General features: G+C 42.1%; 3 protein-coding genes across 3 annotated transcripts; all 3 read right to left on the bottom strand.

The window, feature by feature from the left end:
- Window positions 1-2,937: 2,937 nt before the first annotated feature.
- On the bottom strand, window positions 2,938-4,432 carry LOC147982544 (uncharacterized). The gene is made up of 2 exons (XM_087516335.1): window positions 4,086-4,432; window positions 2,938-3,364 (listed from the first exon to the last, which is right to left on the bottom strand). Exons 1-2 carry the CDS (start codon window positions 4,430-4,432, stop codon window positions 2,938-2,940), a joined length of 774 nt encoding a protein of 257 aa, XP_087372461.1.
- A 2,393-nt stretch (window positions 4,433-6,825) lies between these two features.
- LOC147982543 (uncharacterized) lies at window positions 6,826-8,140 on the bottom strand. The gene is made up of 2 exons (XM_087516334.1): window positions 7,794-8,140; window positions 6,826-7,132 (listed from the first exon to the last, which is right to left on the bottom strand). Exons 1-2 carry the CDS (start codon window positions 8,138-8,140, stop codon window positions 6,826-6,828), a joined length of 654 nt encoding a protein of 217 aa, XP_087372460.1.
- A 2,220-nt stretch (window positions 8,141-10,360) lies between these two features.
- Window positions 10,361-12,714, bottom strand: LOC147982542 (protein FAR1-RELATED SEQUENCE 5-like). Its single transcript, XM_087516333.1, has 5 exons — window positions 12,231-12,714; window positions 11,718-12,100; window positions 11,115-11,572; window positions 10,735-10,996; window positions 10,361-10,629 (listed from the first exon to the last, which is right to left on the bottom strand). The coding sequence occupies exons 1-5, from the start codon at window positions 12,683-12,685 to the stop codon at window positions 10,361-10,363; spliced, it is 1,827 nt and encodes a 608-aa protein (XP_087372459.1). The 5' UTR covers window positions 12,686-12,714.
- Window positions 12,715-14,622: the final 1,908 nt, after the last annotated feature.

Genomic DNA, 14,622 nt, shown 5'->3' with positions numbered 1-14,622 from the left:
CCCTTATAAATTCCCTCACCTGGACAAGGCTCGCAGGTTGTATAATCTGTTGCTTAGTAATGAATGGCATGAGAAGTATGGCGAGTGAGTATCTCTCATTATTTTTTCCTCTTCCTTTTCTTTTGTTGTTTGTAACTGCTAGATGAATATGGCCTGAACTGTTCCTTTTTATAAAACTCAAACTGCTATGAATGCCTTATCTTGCTTCTCCTTCTTTTTGTTCTTGTGTGTGCTGCAGGAATACATTCTCAATGATACCTTAGCCTGATGGAAACGTAACTAACTTCACTGGGAATCGCATCTAGGAAGTTTTTTCACCTGGGAAAATGATGGAGGGTGATGTAATTGACTTCCTCATTGATGATTGGAAGCAAGATCCCGATAGAAATGCTGATTTCGCATCTGGGAAAAGGATATTGCTGAGTCCATATTTCATCACGGTAATCAATCAGACCAGTTTCTTTATGTTGAACAAGACTGTCTATTGTTTTTACGATTTTTAATAATACTTTGCTTGTTGATTCTTTTTTCGTTGTCTATTTTCTATTTTGGCTTTTTTGCAGGTTGTGCTTGACTGTTTGTTTTATGAGGATGAAAATGAAGTGTTTAATGTGGAGAGTGCAGCGAGAGATTTCAAGAGCTATATTAAAGCTAATGAAGACTTGCTCAGTGCCGACCTTGTGAGATCTACTAGCTGATTTTTGGTTTTTATTTGTTTGTTGTGATGCTGGTTTTTACTTTGAATATTTAACATCCCTTTTTTGGTCATTTGTTTTTAGATCATGATGCCTCTATTCAAGCCTATGGTTTTATCAAAGGATAGGAAAGTGAGCCACTATTCCTTATATGTCATGAATCGGTACCGAAGTAGCGTTGACATCCTTGACTCTTCACCTTATCCGAAGAACCACCGTCCTTCGAAGAACACCTATTACAAAGACTGCGAGAAGATTGTTTCTGCTATTTTTGAGACCTAAAACTGTGTGGGTTGTTTTGTTTTTTTACAGATTTCTAGATTGGTCAAAGTAATGAAGGCTGTGTATGGTGATGCTCAGTACAATGCAAGCAAGCAGCCCAATTGGGAGCTGTTTGCAAAGAAACCAATGTTTGTCAAGGTTCCACTTCAAGGGCCGAATGAATGTGGCCATTATACTCTGAAGTATGCGGGATGCTATGATGGTGAAAAGATCGTTGAGAACATTTGAGATAATGACGTGGGTTTCTTGTTGAGCTTTTCACTTTCTGTTTTTGGCTTATTGTGCATCCTTTTTTATGTGTCATGATTTTTGATAATTTTTTTTATTATTTTGCAGCCACGCATTGTTGATTGGAACGCTAAGGATCTGTATAGAGTTGTGTTCAACCGTAATAACCATCTTATGGTGACGGGGCTTCCCAAGGAGGTTCAGGCTTTGGCTCCTGATGCATAGGATAAATGGTCATCATTTGCATAGTGAATTGGATAGTTGTGTGATATATCTCTTGAAAACATTGTAGGCTCTATTTTGTAGTGTTTGATGTCTTGTTGAGTACTATGTAATAACTAGTATATTTTGTGTTGTGTTTTAAGTGTGGCACAATGTTTCATCGGGAATTCGTTTTGATTAAGTTTTTTTTTGTACTGAAGACTTATATAGTAGTTGCACTGAAAACAATTTTTTTCCAAGTGTATTTTCGAGTTATTGCTCAGAAAGTGAGATTTATTTTATTTTTATGTGATTCCATCCTAACTTGGACCTTCATAGTTTCTGTACTCTCGTTTTCTTGTACTTATGATATAGTTCTGTTAGTACTGATTTGAAGTCTCATTCAGCCTAAGGCTTTCAAAATTTTAGTGCCAAATTTCTTTTTGAACTTCTTGAACTTTTGTAGTTGAACTTCATAGTAAGAGTTAATGTACTGGTTTAAATTAGCTACGTTTAAGAGATATTCCTATTAAGTTCAAAACTATTTCTTTCTCAATGCATTAATTGGTATCATCATAGCACTTACCGAATAAACTTAGTTGTACTGAGATTCCAATTGTGCTAGTACTTTTGATTAATTATTTATTGTTTGTGTTGTTTGATGCTAGTATGTCTTCTGTTGTGTTTCTTGTGATTTTTCTCTTTTGTCGAACTTATATTTTTTTATTTAGTTTTTGGCCTTCTTTTTTTCTAGGCTGTGGTTCTTCTCGAGGCAATATTTGGTATAATCCTAGCACTTGCTGTATAGACTAAGTTGTACTGAGATTTTAGTTGTATTGCCACTATTAATTCTTAGTATGTCACTGTTTTAAGGAATGCGAACTGAAGCTTCCCATTCCTTTTTATATATTTGTACAATGAACGTACCGTGTGTTCAACTGTACCAGAACTTTTCAGTCCTAGGATGCTAGTGACTAGGAAATACGTACTGGTGTTTCTTTGCTTTTCCTGATCCAGTACTTAGTGAATTTCTAACTACTTTTTACCACGATGCTTTTTAGTACTGAATGTTGTCCTCGGCTGAAACTTAGTCTTTTTAGTGTTCGTCTAAAACTAAAAACTGATTTTTTTAGCGTGATAGTACTACCGTTCATGTATAAGCTGTACTGAGCGTCGAAGGCTACTATTTGCTTTTGTCCTTAGTTAGTCTGCCACTTTTTTTGTTTTTGCGAAAATATTCATGTGTTATTTTTTTTCTCCATGACTAGTGCTGCATGACAGCCATCAAGTTTCAACTTCAACCTACTTCAACTTCAAATGATGGATGAACAAAATAGGAAGCTAGCAAACTTGTTGGACGACATAAGCAAACGATGTACTTGATAGACATAGGCAAACTTGTTCAAACCCTGACACACATAGCATAAGGTAGCTAGTTCAACATAACGAAAGCAAACTACAAATCTGAAACAACAATACTAAGGACACACACAGCATAAGGTAGCTGGTTCAACATAACAAATGCAGACTTTCATGCATCTTCATCCACGAAGTTGCAGTGGTAGTAGGGGTCAGCCTCCTGCTCTTTTGAAATATCCCAACCTGTCACGATGTTGTCGATTGTCTTCCATGACTTGTACGTTGCGTACGCATCTATTCCTGCGTACGTGATGAGGTTGTCTGGCAGCGGGCTGTTCCCCCACAGTTTGTGGTCTGCCCTGTTCATCTTCTTCTTCATGCCTTCGTAGAATGGGTGGATGACGCCGCCTGCAACATTGGCCAAGGAGTCGTAGTATTTTCTGGTCTTTGGATCTTTCCACTTGCGATGCATGTCGATGAAGTTGTTGGGGTTGATTTCCAAACCAGACTCCTGCAACATCCGCTTGTCACCTCCAATGCTGAAACCAACAAATGTGTACAATTTCTCCTCCCGCATGAAGTCTTTGAGGCGCTTGGTCCTGCAAGGGGGGAGACACACATTTATAGATTAGTCTTCTTTTTGAGGATTTAATTCTTCTGCTTTTTTTGTTTTACAAGTGATAATCCATGAGGTAGATGCTTATATATTATGAGTCATGCATGAATGTAGTTCAGAAACTAGTACACAAAGTCCTGAAATTAAATTCAACTACACCGTGTTATTTTTTCTTTTTTGCTATCTTCCTTGCTTTACCAAATGCTTCACCAAATTAGAGAATCATTTTACCAGAGTCAATGATAGATGCGCTGCTTGATTCAAGTTTAGTTTTCTTTTTTGTTGAATAAAATACCTATACCAGTGCTTGATACACTTTGTGCATTAATTCTATATCAAGTTCAAAAATTAGTTTGAGAAACATGTGCATCAAGATATGGACCTATACCACTTCACCAAAGATCTTTTAATACATCAATTCTATAAACTATACTAGTGCATCAAGATCAGAATCTATGCTAGTTCATCAAGTTCAGAAATTAATTTGGTGCATAAAGTTCAGAATGCTATGAACTTTTTTTCAGATGCTAATCTGGTGAAACAATCCACTTCACAGTTTCAGAAATGCATTTAACTTGATAAACATGTGATCGTGTATCCACTTCATAGACTATAGTAGTTCATCTAGTTGGGAAACAATTTTTAATTAAGTTTTTAGTGACTAGTACTGGTACAACAGATAAATGAACAGTAGTATGGGTTACCATTTTGTGGCTGCTGCGATGTGGTACATCAAGCAGAGTTCCTCGACGCACAACTGCGGGATTGCCGCCATCTGTGGAGGTTTTTCCTCGTCGGTGTACTCCACATCAACTCCGATGAAGCTCGGATACAAGCCGCCGCCCTTCATCCTGAGCCTGCTCATCATCTCGTCGGCCTTGTCTGGTTCGCTGGTGCAGACTATCTCCAGCGTCTCCTTGTCGTGGAGCTCAACCCCTTTGAGCGTTCTGGTGTACTCGCGCTTCTCGCCGTGGACGTTAATGTCGACGAGGTTGCTCCTCTTGTCCGACGTCTCGGCATTATGACGCTTGGCGGACGGTTCCTCCGCCATGGCCTTCCTCCGGCGACTGTGGGCTTTGGAAAGAGCCGTTGGAGGTTTGTGTGCAGTGGAAATGGAAGCGGCAATGGTGCTATGTGGGAACGAGGGAGAGATGGAAGACAATGGGGTTTTTTGCAGTGCGCCGACGGTGGTGTGTGGGAGGCGGTTCATCGGGGGCGTGTGTGTAGTGGTCGTGGGGGTCGCCGTTTGAAGTGCGTCGTGGCAACCGCCCAGTGGGTGGCGCGGGTGGTGGCCTGGAAGAACTAACCGTCCAAGACAAATGTTTTTTACTGGTGCACTGATTAGTCTTGTCAAGCTGTACTTACGATCTGCTAAATCCCACTTGCACGTCTCTGTGGTTGTGATGATGGCATTTTGCACTGTTTAGGTGACGTATGGATCTGTGATGTTTTTCCGTGTGGATGTTTAAGTATAGTTTTTCTATTGCAGCCTTTATACACTAGTGTATGTCAAAACATTTTTTTCAGTGCCCTAGGAGTTGTTGCTCAAAACTTGTACTTATTTTATTTTCATCTGTACAAACCTAAGTTAGGCCTTTATAGTTTTTGTATTCTCATTTTTACTGCACTTATGTTTTAGTACTGTGTGAACTGAATTGTAATTTAAAACAGCGCATGGGTTTGAAATTTGATGTCACAGTGGTGCGAGTGGCCTGACTGATCCTGCTGTTTTAGTACTGATGTTGTATGTATGTCTGAACTGATTTTTTTTATAACTTAGGTTGGGGGTGGGGGTTTGAGATTATTTTATAGGAAGATCGTTTGTTGTGGTGTGGACAGATTAAATATAAATAATAAATTTAGCAGAATTGACAAATAAATTCTATTTGAACTTTTTGAATTTTAGTAGTTGAACTTGTCATTTTTTATATAAATAAGAAATTTAGCATAATTGACAAACATTATATGTTTGAACTTTTAGATTTTTAGTAGTTGAACTTGTCAGTTTTTATATAAATAAGATTTTTAGCATAATTGACAAACATTATATGTTTTGAACTTTTTTAGTTTTAGTAGTTGAACTTGTCAGTTTTTATATAAATAAGAATTTTAGCATAATTGACAAACATTATATGTTTTGAACTTTTTTAGTTTTAGTAGTTGAACTTGAAAGTAATATTTAATTCTGTTTTTTAAATTATGTACATTTAACAGAAAGGCTATTAAGTTTTGTTCTTTTTAGAGGTTCATTGTTTTTGTATCATATTTTTTTCCTTTTTTCTTGTAGAGGTTAATTGACAAACATTTTTCTTGTGGTTTATATTTCTTTGTCCCGCCCTCTGGTTTGTATAGCTGGGCTTATTTGGTGGGGAGTTTTGTTGACGATGTAGAGGCTATTGGGCCGTTTTCTGGCCCAGATAGCTCGTCCGCGTGCCTGCGCAGTGCGTCGTGCGCGTGCGCTCTGGGTTTAGTCCCACCTCGCTAGTCGAGGGGGCTCCGAACCTGTTTATAAGCGCAGCCGACGCTCACCAGTCGAACTCCTCTGAACACTTACCTGAGTCCTTATACACGCGCTCGCTCTCTCTCTTGACCTATGGGCCCTGGTCGACGGGTCCTGCATTGTGCGGATTACTAGGGATTCGCCCACGGGCTCGAGTTCAAGTATCTAGCATTGTCAGGGCCTGCTCCTGACCTTGGGCGGTCAATTATTTTGTTTTGTTTGAATCTAGTACTTGACTCCTTCAGTAACTTGGACTCATACTTTTTGTTCTAGTTCTTGTCAGTTTTGTGTGAGTGTAATCTTTTTCATTTGAGTTTTTTGCCTTCTTTTTTGTGTTTGTTTTTGTGATTATTCTCAAGTGTCTTCTGGTGTCATTTTCAGAACTATGGTACTTGCGTGTAGACTGAGTTGTACTGATAGTGCATTCATAGTAGCGCTTACGGACTGATGCTTCTTTGTACTTTTTATTGTAGTAAGTATGTAATGTCCGATCAAGTGTACTGAGTTGTACTGACATGGAACAACGTTGTGTGATTAGTTGCATCGTAACTAGTACTTTAGAGCAACGACAACGTTCCATTCAGAAGCTACTATTTCAATTTTGAAATGATGGATTGACAACATACGAAGCTACCAAACCAAACTTATATAATGAGATAAGCAAAACATTGTACTTGATGACATAACTAAACTTGTTCAAACATGACAAGCACGACATAATCATACTGGTTCAACCCAACAAGAGCAAACTACTAATTTGAAACAACAAGATAAAAGGCAAGCACAAGCGGAAGTAAAACGAAGGCAGGCTCTGATGTACCTTCATCCCATAAAGGGGCAATAGGGGTGGTCGTAGAAGTTGTTAGCCTCCCGCTCTTTCGCAAATTCCGAACCATCTGTGATGTAGTCGATCATGAACCATGACTTATACGCGGCGTACGCATCTACTCCTGCGTACTCGATGAGGTTGTCTGGAGCTCACTTGTCCCCCACAGTTTGTAGTCTTCCTGCGTGTTGATCTTGTTCTTCATGCCTTTGTAGAATGGGTGGATGACGCTGGCTGCAACATCAGTCAAGGAGTTGTACTCTTTTCCGGTGTATGGAACTCTCCACTTGCGCTGAATGTCGATGAACTTGTTGGGGTTGATCTCCATACCAGACAACTTCAGCTTCTCTTTATCGCTTTCAATGCTGAAACCGGCAAATGTGAACAACTTGTCATGCTGCAGCATGTCGGTCAGGCGCTTGGGCCTGCAAGGGCAGAGACATTTTGAATATTAGCATTACTTTGATGTTTGAATTATCCATTTTTGTTTTGTTTTACAAGTGATGAATCCATGAAGTAGTTGTTTATGTAGGATAAACAATGGATGAATGTACTTCAAAAACTAGTAAAGAAAGTTCTGAAATTAAATTAAGTACATCATGTTATTCTTCTTCTTGGATTATACATAGTTTCAGTCAATGTTGTATGTTCCGCATTGGCACTAATTAGTCTACTTTTGTTGAAATAGGATAACACAGAACCAGTGCTTCACCAAGTCCTTAGTTTATTTTCTTACGAAAATAACATTACATCAAATTCAGAAAATACTTCACTACATCAAGTTCGGAAATTTTTTTTTTAATACATCGAGTACATAGACTACTCTATTGTATCAACTCCAGAAACTACACTAGTCGATCAACTTTAGAATTTAATCTTCAGCAAGATTTTCCAAATAGTAATCCAGTGTATCAGGTTCAAAAATACATTTATAGTATATCTACTTGAGAAAATGCAGTAGTGCATCCACTTTTCACAAACCACACTAGTACATCTAGTTGGGAAACAAGTGTGATTAAATTTTCAGGATACAGTACTAATAAAATAGATAAACCATATGTAGGGCAAATGAGTAGGATTGCTCACCATTTTGTGGCCGCTGCGATGTGGTCCACCAAGCAGAGTTCGTCGACGCACAACTGCAGGACTGTCGCCATCCCAGGAGGTTCATCTTCGTTGGTGTAGTGCACACCAACGCCGATGATCCTACGAATCCTGCCGCCAAGCTTCCTCCAGAGCCTGGAGATCACCTCGTCGGCCTTGTCTGGTTCGCTGGTGCAGACGATCTCCAGCGTCTCCTTGCCGTGGAGCTCAACCCCTTTGAGCGTTCTGGTGTAGTCGCGCTTCTCGCCGGGGACGTTAATGTCGACAAGGTTGCTCCTCTTGTCCGACGTCTCGGCATGATGACGCTTGGAGGACGGTTCCTCCGCCATGGCCTTCCTCCGGCGACTATGGGCTTTGGAGAGAGACGCTGGAGGTTTGTGTGCAGTGGAAATGGAATCGGCAATGGTGGTTTGTGGGAACGAGGGAGAGATGGAAGACAATGGGGTATTTTTTCAGTGCGCCGACGGTGCTGTGTGGGAGGCGGTTCGTCGAGGGCGTGTGTGTAGTGGTCGTGGGGGTCGCCGTTTGCACTTAGTCGTGGCAACCGCCCAGTGGGTGGCGTGGGTGGTGGCATGGAAGAACTAACCGTCCAAGTTAAATGGTTTTTACTGTTGAACTGACTAGTCTTGTCAAGCTGTACTTATGACCTGCAAAACCCCACTTGCACGTCTCTGCGGTGGTGATGATGGCATTTTACTGTGGCACCGATTCGTATAGTCAAGCTGTACTTATCAGCCGCTTATCCCACTTGCACGTGTCAGCGTCGGTGTTGGTGGAGGTCTGAACTCCTCTACTGTCATACTCGGACTGGTGATTGAAGTGTAATTGAACGTACCAAATACCAGCGATACTATATGTGGTGCTAATGTTTTTTTAAAACAATTTTCGTATTTTTTAAAGATTGTTTATATCAAGATAACCTGTGAGTATTTTTACAGATAAATTAGATTTTCACCAGTACAGGATGTATTATATTCGCATTTTGCTTGAGGTAATTATTTTTATGTACTGATGGTCTTTCTGAATTGGGACTGGTAGGAGCAGGCATAGCTTTGTTTTTTCAAAACGATTTTTGTTCACTTGTTCACTGGTGTGTTTGTTATTACTATGCCTTTTGTACTGCCGACTGAGAGTTATCAGTACTGATGTAATACAAGAGTTTAAATTTTTCCTTGACATTTTTTTTGCTGAGTTACTGGTTGACAGTAGCGTTTTGCGTCAGATATATCAAGATAAGTTTTTTCAATTTTATTTTTGACTGCATTCAAAAGGATTATCAAATGGTTTAAATAATAATGTCACTGCTTCAGCGGGCACAAATCAGAAATTATATCAGTACTGATGTGTACTCTGCCTTGTACTGATGACTGAGAGTTATCAGTACTGATATGCTACAAGAGTTTAAAATTTTCCTTGACATATTTTTTTCCTGAGTTACTGGTTCACAGTAGCCTTTTGCGTCGGATATATCCAGATAAGTTTTTTCAAACGTATTTTGTGACTGCATTCAAAATGATTATCAAATGGTTTACAACTGCTCCAGCGGGCACAAATCAGAAACTAAAAAATAACTTTAGTTCTGATCGAGAAATTGACGATAAAGCTAATAAGTTTTGGTAAACGACAGTGTTTTGTGAAATGCTTCCTCATTGTGTGCTGATTCAACTGAGACTACAAGGTTATTTTTTAGTTGACGCAGCAGGATAACCACTATGTATTGTTCAGTCTTGAGCTTCTCCTAACTGTCCCCGAATGTTGTGCCTTGCCGGCGCTCTTTCCAGGTTGAGCCTTGGCAGCTTCATCATCAGTTTCAGTTTCCTCGCCCCCGACACTGTCATCTTCATTGTCTTCGTCTGATTGGCCGTCATTCTCATCAAACTCTTCTTCTTCATCGTCTTCATTTGATTGCTTGGAACTCTGTACCTTGCCCTGTTTATGTTCAGCTCCACTGACCTCCTTGCCCACTTTGCACGTGCTGGCATTATGTCTGTCAGTTCCGCCACACTTGCGGCAAGTGTAGCTGTTACGTGTGTTGTCTCCATTGGTTGAAAGCTGGGTGGCTCCAATCTGCTTGTTCTTGTTGACAGTGGCATCTGTGCGGAGTGGGCATGTGCGGTAGTTATGGTTGCTCACGACGTTGCAGAATCCGCATGCCCTTACCCCGAGGGGTTTGCCGTCCGGGCCAAATTCCATGCGCTTGATGGGGCGTGGTGGCTTTTTGGCTGCTGCTTGCGTCTTGCTCTTCCTCCCCTTTGTGTTTGAGAATATTGGGGGTTTAATCACCCTTTCCTGCTGCTGCTGGTAGGATGTGCTATTGTCATGTCGTTCGCCTACAGCACCATCAAGCTCATGATCTCGCATGTGAGTTTGTCGGTGCTCTTGAGTGTGCACACGGGCAAGCTCCGGTTGCTGCTGCTCCTCTTCCTCGTCCTCAAACGGGTCACTAGCTCCCATATGGTTCATCTCGGACAACATTGTAGCAATATCCTGCTCAATGGCTTCATTGTCCGCGACACCTCCATTTTCAGCAGAATGCATGGCTCGAGTTCTTATTCAAGTTTGTCCATGACGACCCGCGTCCTTGCCATTTGCTCTTGGCTTCTCAAGCTTTTTCTGTGCACCCTCATGTTCAGCGTCAGTAGTGAGCTTTCAATGCAGTATTGGGATGCCTTGTTTGACGCTATTGTACTCAAGTCATTTCTGTCAAATGTTGGCTGGATGTTCGGGCGTTTGGTGTATCTCCTGAGTATGTATTTCTCTGGAACGCTTTCAGCCTTAATTGTCTGCATCATGCACAGGACATGCACGCAGAAAAGACCTGTATTTGTTTTTGGAAGAGGTGCATGTTTTTTGTCATTTCATTCGAACAAAAACTTTGCAAAAAAAGTAGTACAGTATGTAACATCTTTTTTGTAGTCCTCACCTGTGTGGTCCCATAGCCTGCACTCGCACTCATATGTTTCTCCCACGGGGTCTGCAACCACCTGGAACACGTGCTGAGCCCACACAGACAGTTTTTGCGGGTGGTTGTAGCGCACTAGGTACTTTGTGGGCTCTTCCGTCTCTGTCGCCGTGAAGAGAGTGCTTAGTTTTAGCCTATCTCTGATCTCGCTGTACACAGCTCGCGTGTACAGCTTTGCCATCTGGGTGTCAAACCCATAGAAGGTCAGCGTGTTTTGTTCCTTCTGCAGATGCAAGAATGATGACCAAATTGTTAGTTTTCTCGCAGGAAAAACTTCTAATAAAGTTTTTACTTTAGTAAGCATGTAATTTTTTGTCTTACGACAAGTGATAGAGCTATACCCGGTTACCCATTGTCTCCTGGTTCTCTGTCTGCCTCCTGGTTTTGACGTAGGAATTTACCTGGCTGACAAACCGGTGTAGGTTATGTCTCTCATTTACGTAGTTCTTCTTGAGCACATAGTTCATGCTCTCACTTCGCTGTGTGGATGTCATTTTGGCGCAGAAAATTTCTTTGAAGTAGGCTGATATCCATTTCTCACGCTCGTTCCACATGCCCACCATTGTGGCATCATCGTGGAGGTCGTACTTATCCATGAGTCTTTTCCAGGCATCCTCAAACTCAGTTGGCGTGAGGGGCCAGTTGAGAATTGATGTGAATTCATCCTTAAGGTCCTCGTGCAGGAAATACAAGTACGGAAGGTGTTCCCTGTACTTCTTCATAATGTGCCAGCGGGATAGCTTATGTACTGTGTTCTTGAAAACATCTGCGATCGCCAAAGCCATTGCCTGGCACTGGTCTGGTAATGAGAAAATAGACTCGGAGTGGTCAGCAGATGGTTGTGCATATATACCAATACAACTGACACAACATTTTTACTGTGTTATTTTCCTTTTCTTTTTTGGTAGGGGGGTGGTGGTTGGGGGTGGTTTTAGCGGGTGTACCTGTGAGAATGCATGTAGGGGCCTTCCTTCTCATGCACCTTAAAAATGTCCTGAACAGCCACTTGAATGAATCTGCATCCTCATCTCTTATCAGGGCAAAACCAAAGAATGTAGTCTGTAAGTGGTTGTTAGTTCCGACAAACACCCCAAGTGGCATATCATACTTGTTGGTCTTGTATGTTGTGTCAAACGTTACGCAGTCCCCGAAGTCCTGATACGCTCCTCGGCAGCTTGCGTTCGCCCAGAATATGTTCTTAACTCTGTCGGACTCATCGAGTTGCATGTCACAGAAGAATTCCCTGTTTATAGCTTTCATCTCCCTAAAGAAGTTGACAGTCTTTAGGACATCATCCACATCATCAATCCTTGAATTCTTTGCTTTCCTGCATATAAAAAGTTCATTGAAAAATGCATGTTGAACTGGCGTCAGGTCATGCGTTGCTTGATATGTTTGTACTGACAGAGGAAAAAAGACGTAGGTGGTTTATGGGAGGAGAACAAGTTTGTACTTACAGGTTAATCAGGTCTTTGGCATTCATTTCGAGGAAGTAGCTACCAGGGTCATCACCGCCCAGAATGCTCATGATTTGCGCGTGTTCAATGCCTTTGAACTGCAGGTACTTGACGTACTCCAAGATTGTTTTGTCAAAGTTTTTGTGGGAGTGCAAGAAGACAAGCATTTCTGCGGTGAGCTGTAGCCTGTGGTTGTGTTCCCAGACTATCTCTTTTACGATAAATGTTCCATCCTTTTCCTTCTTCAGCCTCATTTTAGCCCCGCAGTTAATTCTGGCTGTCGTCTTGTTACGTTGTCTATTTGCTTCAGACACCTTTGATTCATAAACTCCATGGCACGTGCAATAAAGGTAGGCTCTGGTCTTAAACTTGGGGCCTTCCCTGACAGCAAAACCAGCGTGCTTCGCATATACGTTGTAGAAGTTCTTAGTTTCTTTGAAAGTTTCAAACCTCATCTCTAGCCTTGGCAGAACATAAGCTTCAATGTCAGGTGGCTGCACACAATAGTGACAAAACAAAAATGTTAGATGGGGTGGTCACAGCACCATGGTATGGACTGTGCTTGTATTTTTTTCTATATGGATACTTACATGTGTATAGCTTTGCGCTGCCTCTGGTGTCTGTTGTTCTCCCTGGTTTATGGGCGCCGGTGGTGTCACCCTTGGCACATGCAGCAATGCATCTCTTGGAGGGAGCAACGATGACGAAGATCTCCGTCTCTCGTTGTACGGACGTCTCTCCTCAGATTCATTGTGATGTTGCTCCTGTCTATATGGCTCATATCTTGTACTTTTGAACCTGCTAGAGTGGCCAAAATTTCTGTCATTTTGCCCTGGTCTTCCCGTCGCAACTGCTTTTGCAGCACGGATGATTGATGTTGACGGAGCGATTGGTGGAAGCCTTCTTGTCCTTGGCTCTTTGCATGCGTTGGGGAAGGAAAACATTTTTTGTTGGTGATACTGTTGGCCTAGTTGCAACCCAGTAGCGGCAGAGCTTGTATTCCCAGACATTGCTGTTTGCTGTATAGAAGGACCTGTCCGTGCTTCTGATGATTGCGGTGTATCTTCAAATCTGCCTGTACTGTTGAAATATCCAGGCGGTATTTCTGGTGTTACCCAACCAGGTGGTGCCCCATATCTGTTTTGCTCATGAAATGCTTGCTGCATGCGCCCCCTTGCATGCTTCTGCAAACAACATTCAAAAGTTTTTGGGATTAATCTGGTTTTGTTTTCAGTCGAACTGATGAACGTTCATGTTCAAACACGGATGTACTGATGTACTGTTTTTTAGCACTGTTTTGTAAACTGTACATTGAACTCATGCATGACTTCTCCTTTGTTCTTCTGTAACTTATGCAACTACACTAGAAGTACTCCTAGTTTATGTATCATTGAACTTACTGTGTAACTGTGGCACTCTCTCGTCACTATCTACCTGGACTGATGCATATGTGCTATTTTTTTAACTTGAACTGAAGATAGCATATTAGATGCATTGACAGTAACCTCGACATCCTAATCGTGCATCAATGCATATACATTACAAGTACTGCTAGCTTATGTATCACTGAACTTATTGTGTAGCAATTTTTTTTGGTAACAGTTTTGTTACTCGTTCGAACTGACGCAATTACATGACTTGTACTCTTAGGAATAACAACATACAACTCTCAGCGGTAGCTGAACCTTGTCACTATACCTGGACTGACGCATATGTGTTATTTTTTTAACTTGAACTGAAGATAGCATATTAGATGCACTGACAGTAACATCGACATCCTAATCGTGCATCAAGTGGCAGGGTTTTCAATGAACTGATGCTAACATTTGCAATGTACCATCGGGTTCTTCTTCATAGCAGGACTGACGAACTGATGGAGTGACACAAACGTGGGGAGCATACATTACCTCCAGTGTACTATCTTCTTCTTCTACCTCTCGTGGGCGTCTTACTGGCATGTTCTTGCGAGGCGGCACCATTGACGCAGCACCTGCTTGTGGTGGACGTCTGGCGAAGAGGTTCGTAGAGGAAGCACCTTGCGGGGATAACTGCCTCGGAGAAGGAGACCCGGCGACGGAGGGAGGCAGGAGGCGGGGATGACGGCTCCGATGATGGATCCGGTGACGGAGGGAGGCAGGAGGCGGGGATGACGGCTCCGACGATCGATCTGGCGATGGAGGGAGGTAGGAGGCGGGGATCACGGCCCTGTCGATGGACCCTGCGGCGGAGCGAGACAGGAGGCGGGGATCACGACCCCGACGATGGATCCAACGACGGAGGGAGGCAGGAGGCGGGGATGACAACCCCGACGATGGATCCGGCGACAGAAGGAACGAGGAGGCGGCGGCGGATCCGTCGCCGGCCAATCACGGCACCGCGGGCACCCTCGCTC

This window comes from Triticum urartu, chromosome 3A, assembly GCF_056163025.1.
Source record: "Triticum urartu cultivar PI428250 chromosome 3A, HENAU_Tu73, whole genome shotgun sequence".
Lineage (NCBI taxonomy): Eukaryota > Viridiplantae > Streptophyta > Magnoliopsida > Poales > Poaceae > Triticum > Triticum urartu.
Note: the sequence above shows the minus strand (reverse complement) of the source record. Positions and strands in the feature narration are given on the sequence as shown.

Coding starts and splice junctions, on each gene's coding strand:
- LOC147982544 (XM_087516335.1), bottom strand. CDS start 4,432: ATGGCGGAGGAACCGTCCGCCAAGCGTCATAATGCCGAGACGTCGGAC. Junction 3,365..4,085: donor ATCGCAGCAGCCACAAAATG/GTAACCCATACT, acceptor CCCCCCTTGCAG/GACCAAGCGCCTCAAAGACT.
- LOC147982543 (XM_087516334.1), bottom strand. CDS start 8,140: ATGGCGGAGGAACCGTCCTCCAAGCGTCATCATGCCGAGACGTCGGAC. Junction 7,133..7,793: donor ATCGCAGCGGCCACAAAATG/GTGAGCAATCCT, acceptor CTGCCCTTGCAG/GCCCAAGCGCCTGACCGACA.
- LOC147982542 (XM_087516333.1), bottom strand. CDS start 12,685: ATGAGGTTTGAAACTTTCAAAGAAACTAAGAACTTCTACAACGTATAT. Junction 10,997..11,114: donor AGGAGACAATGGGTAACCGG/GTATAGCTCTAT, acceptor TTGCATCTGCAG/AAGGAACAAAACACGCTGAC. Junction 10,630..10,734: donor CAGGCTATGGGACCACACAG/GTGAGGACTACA, acceptor AAACAAATACAG/GTCTTTTCTGCGTGCATGTC.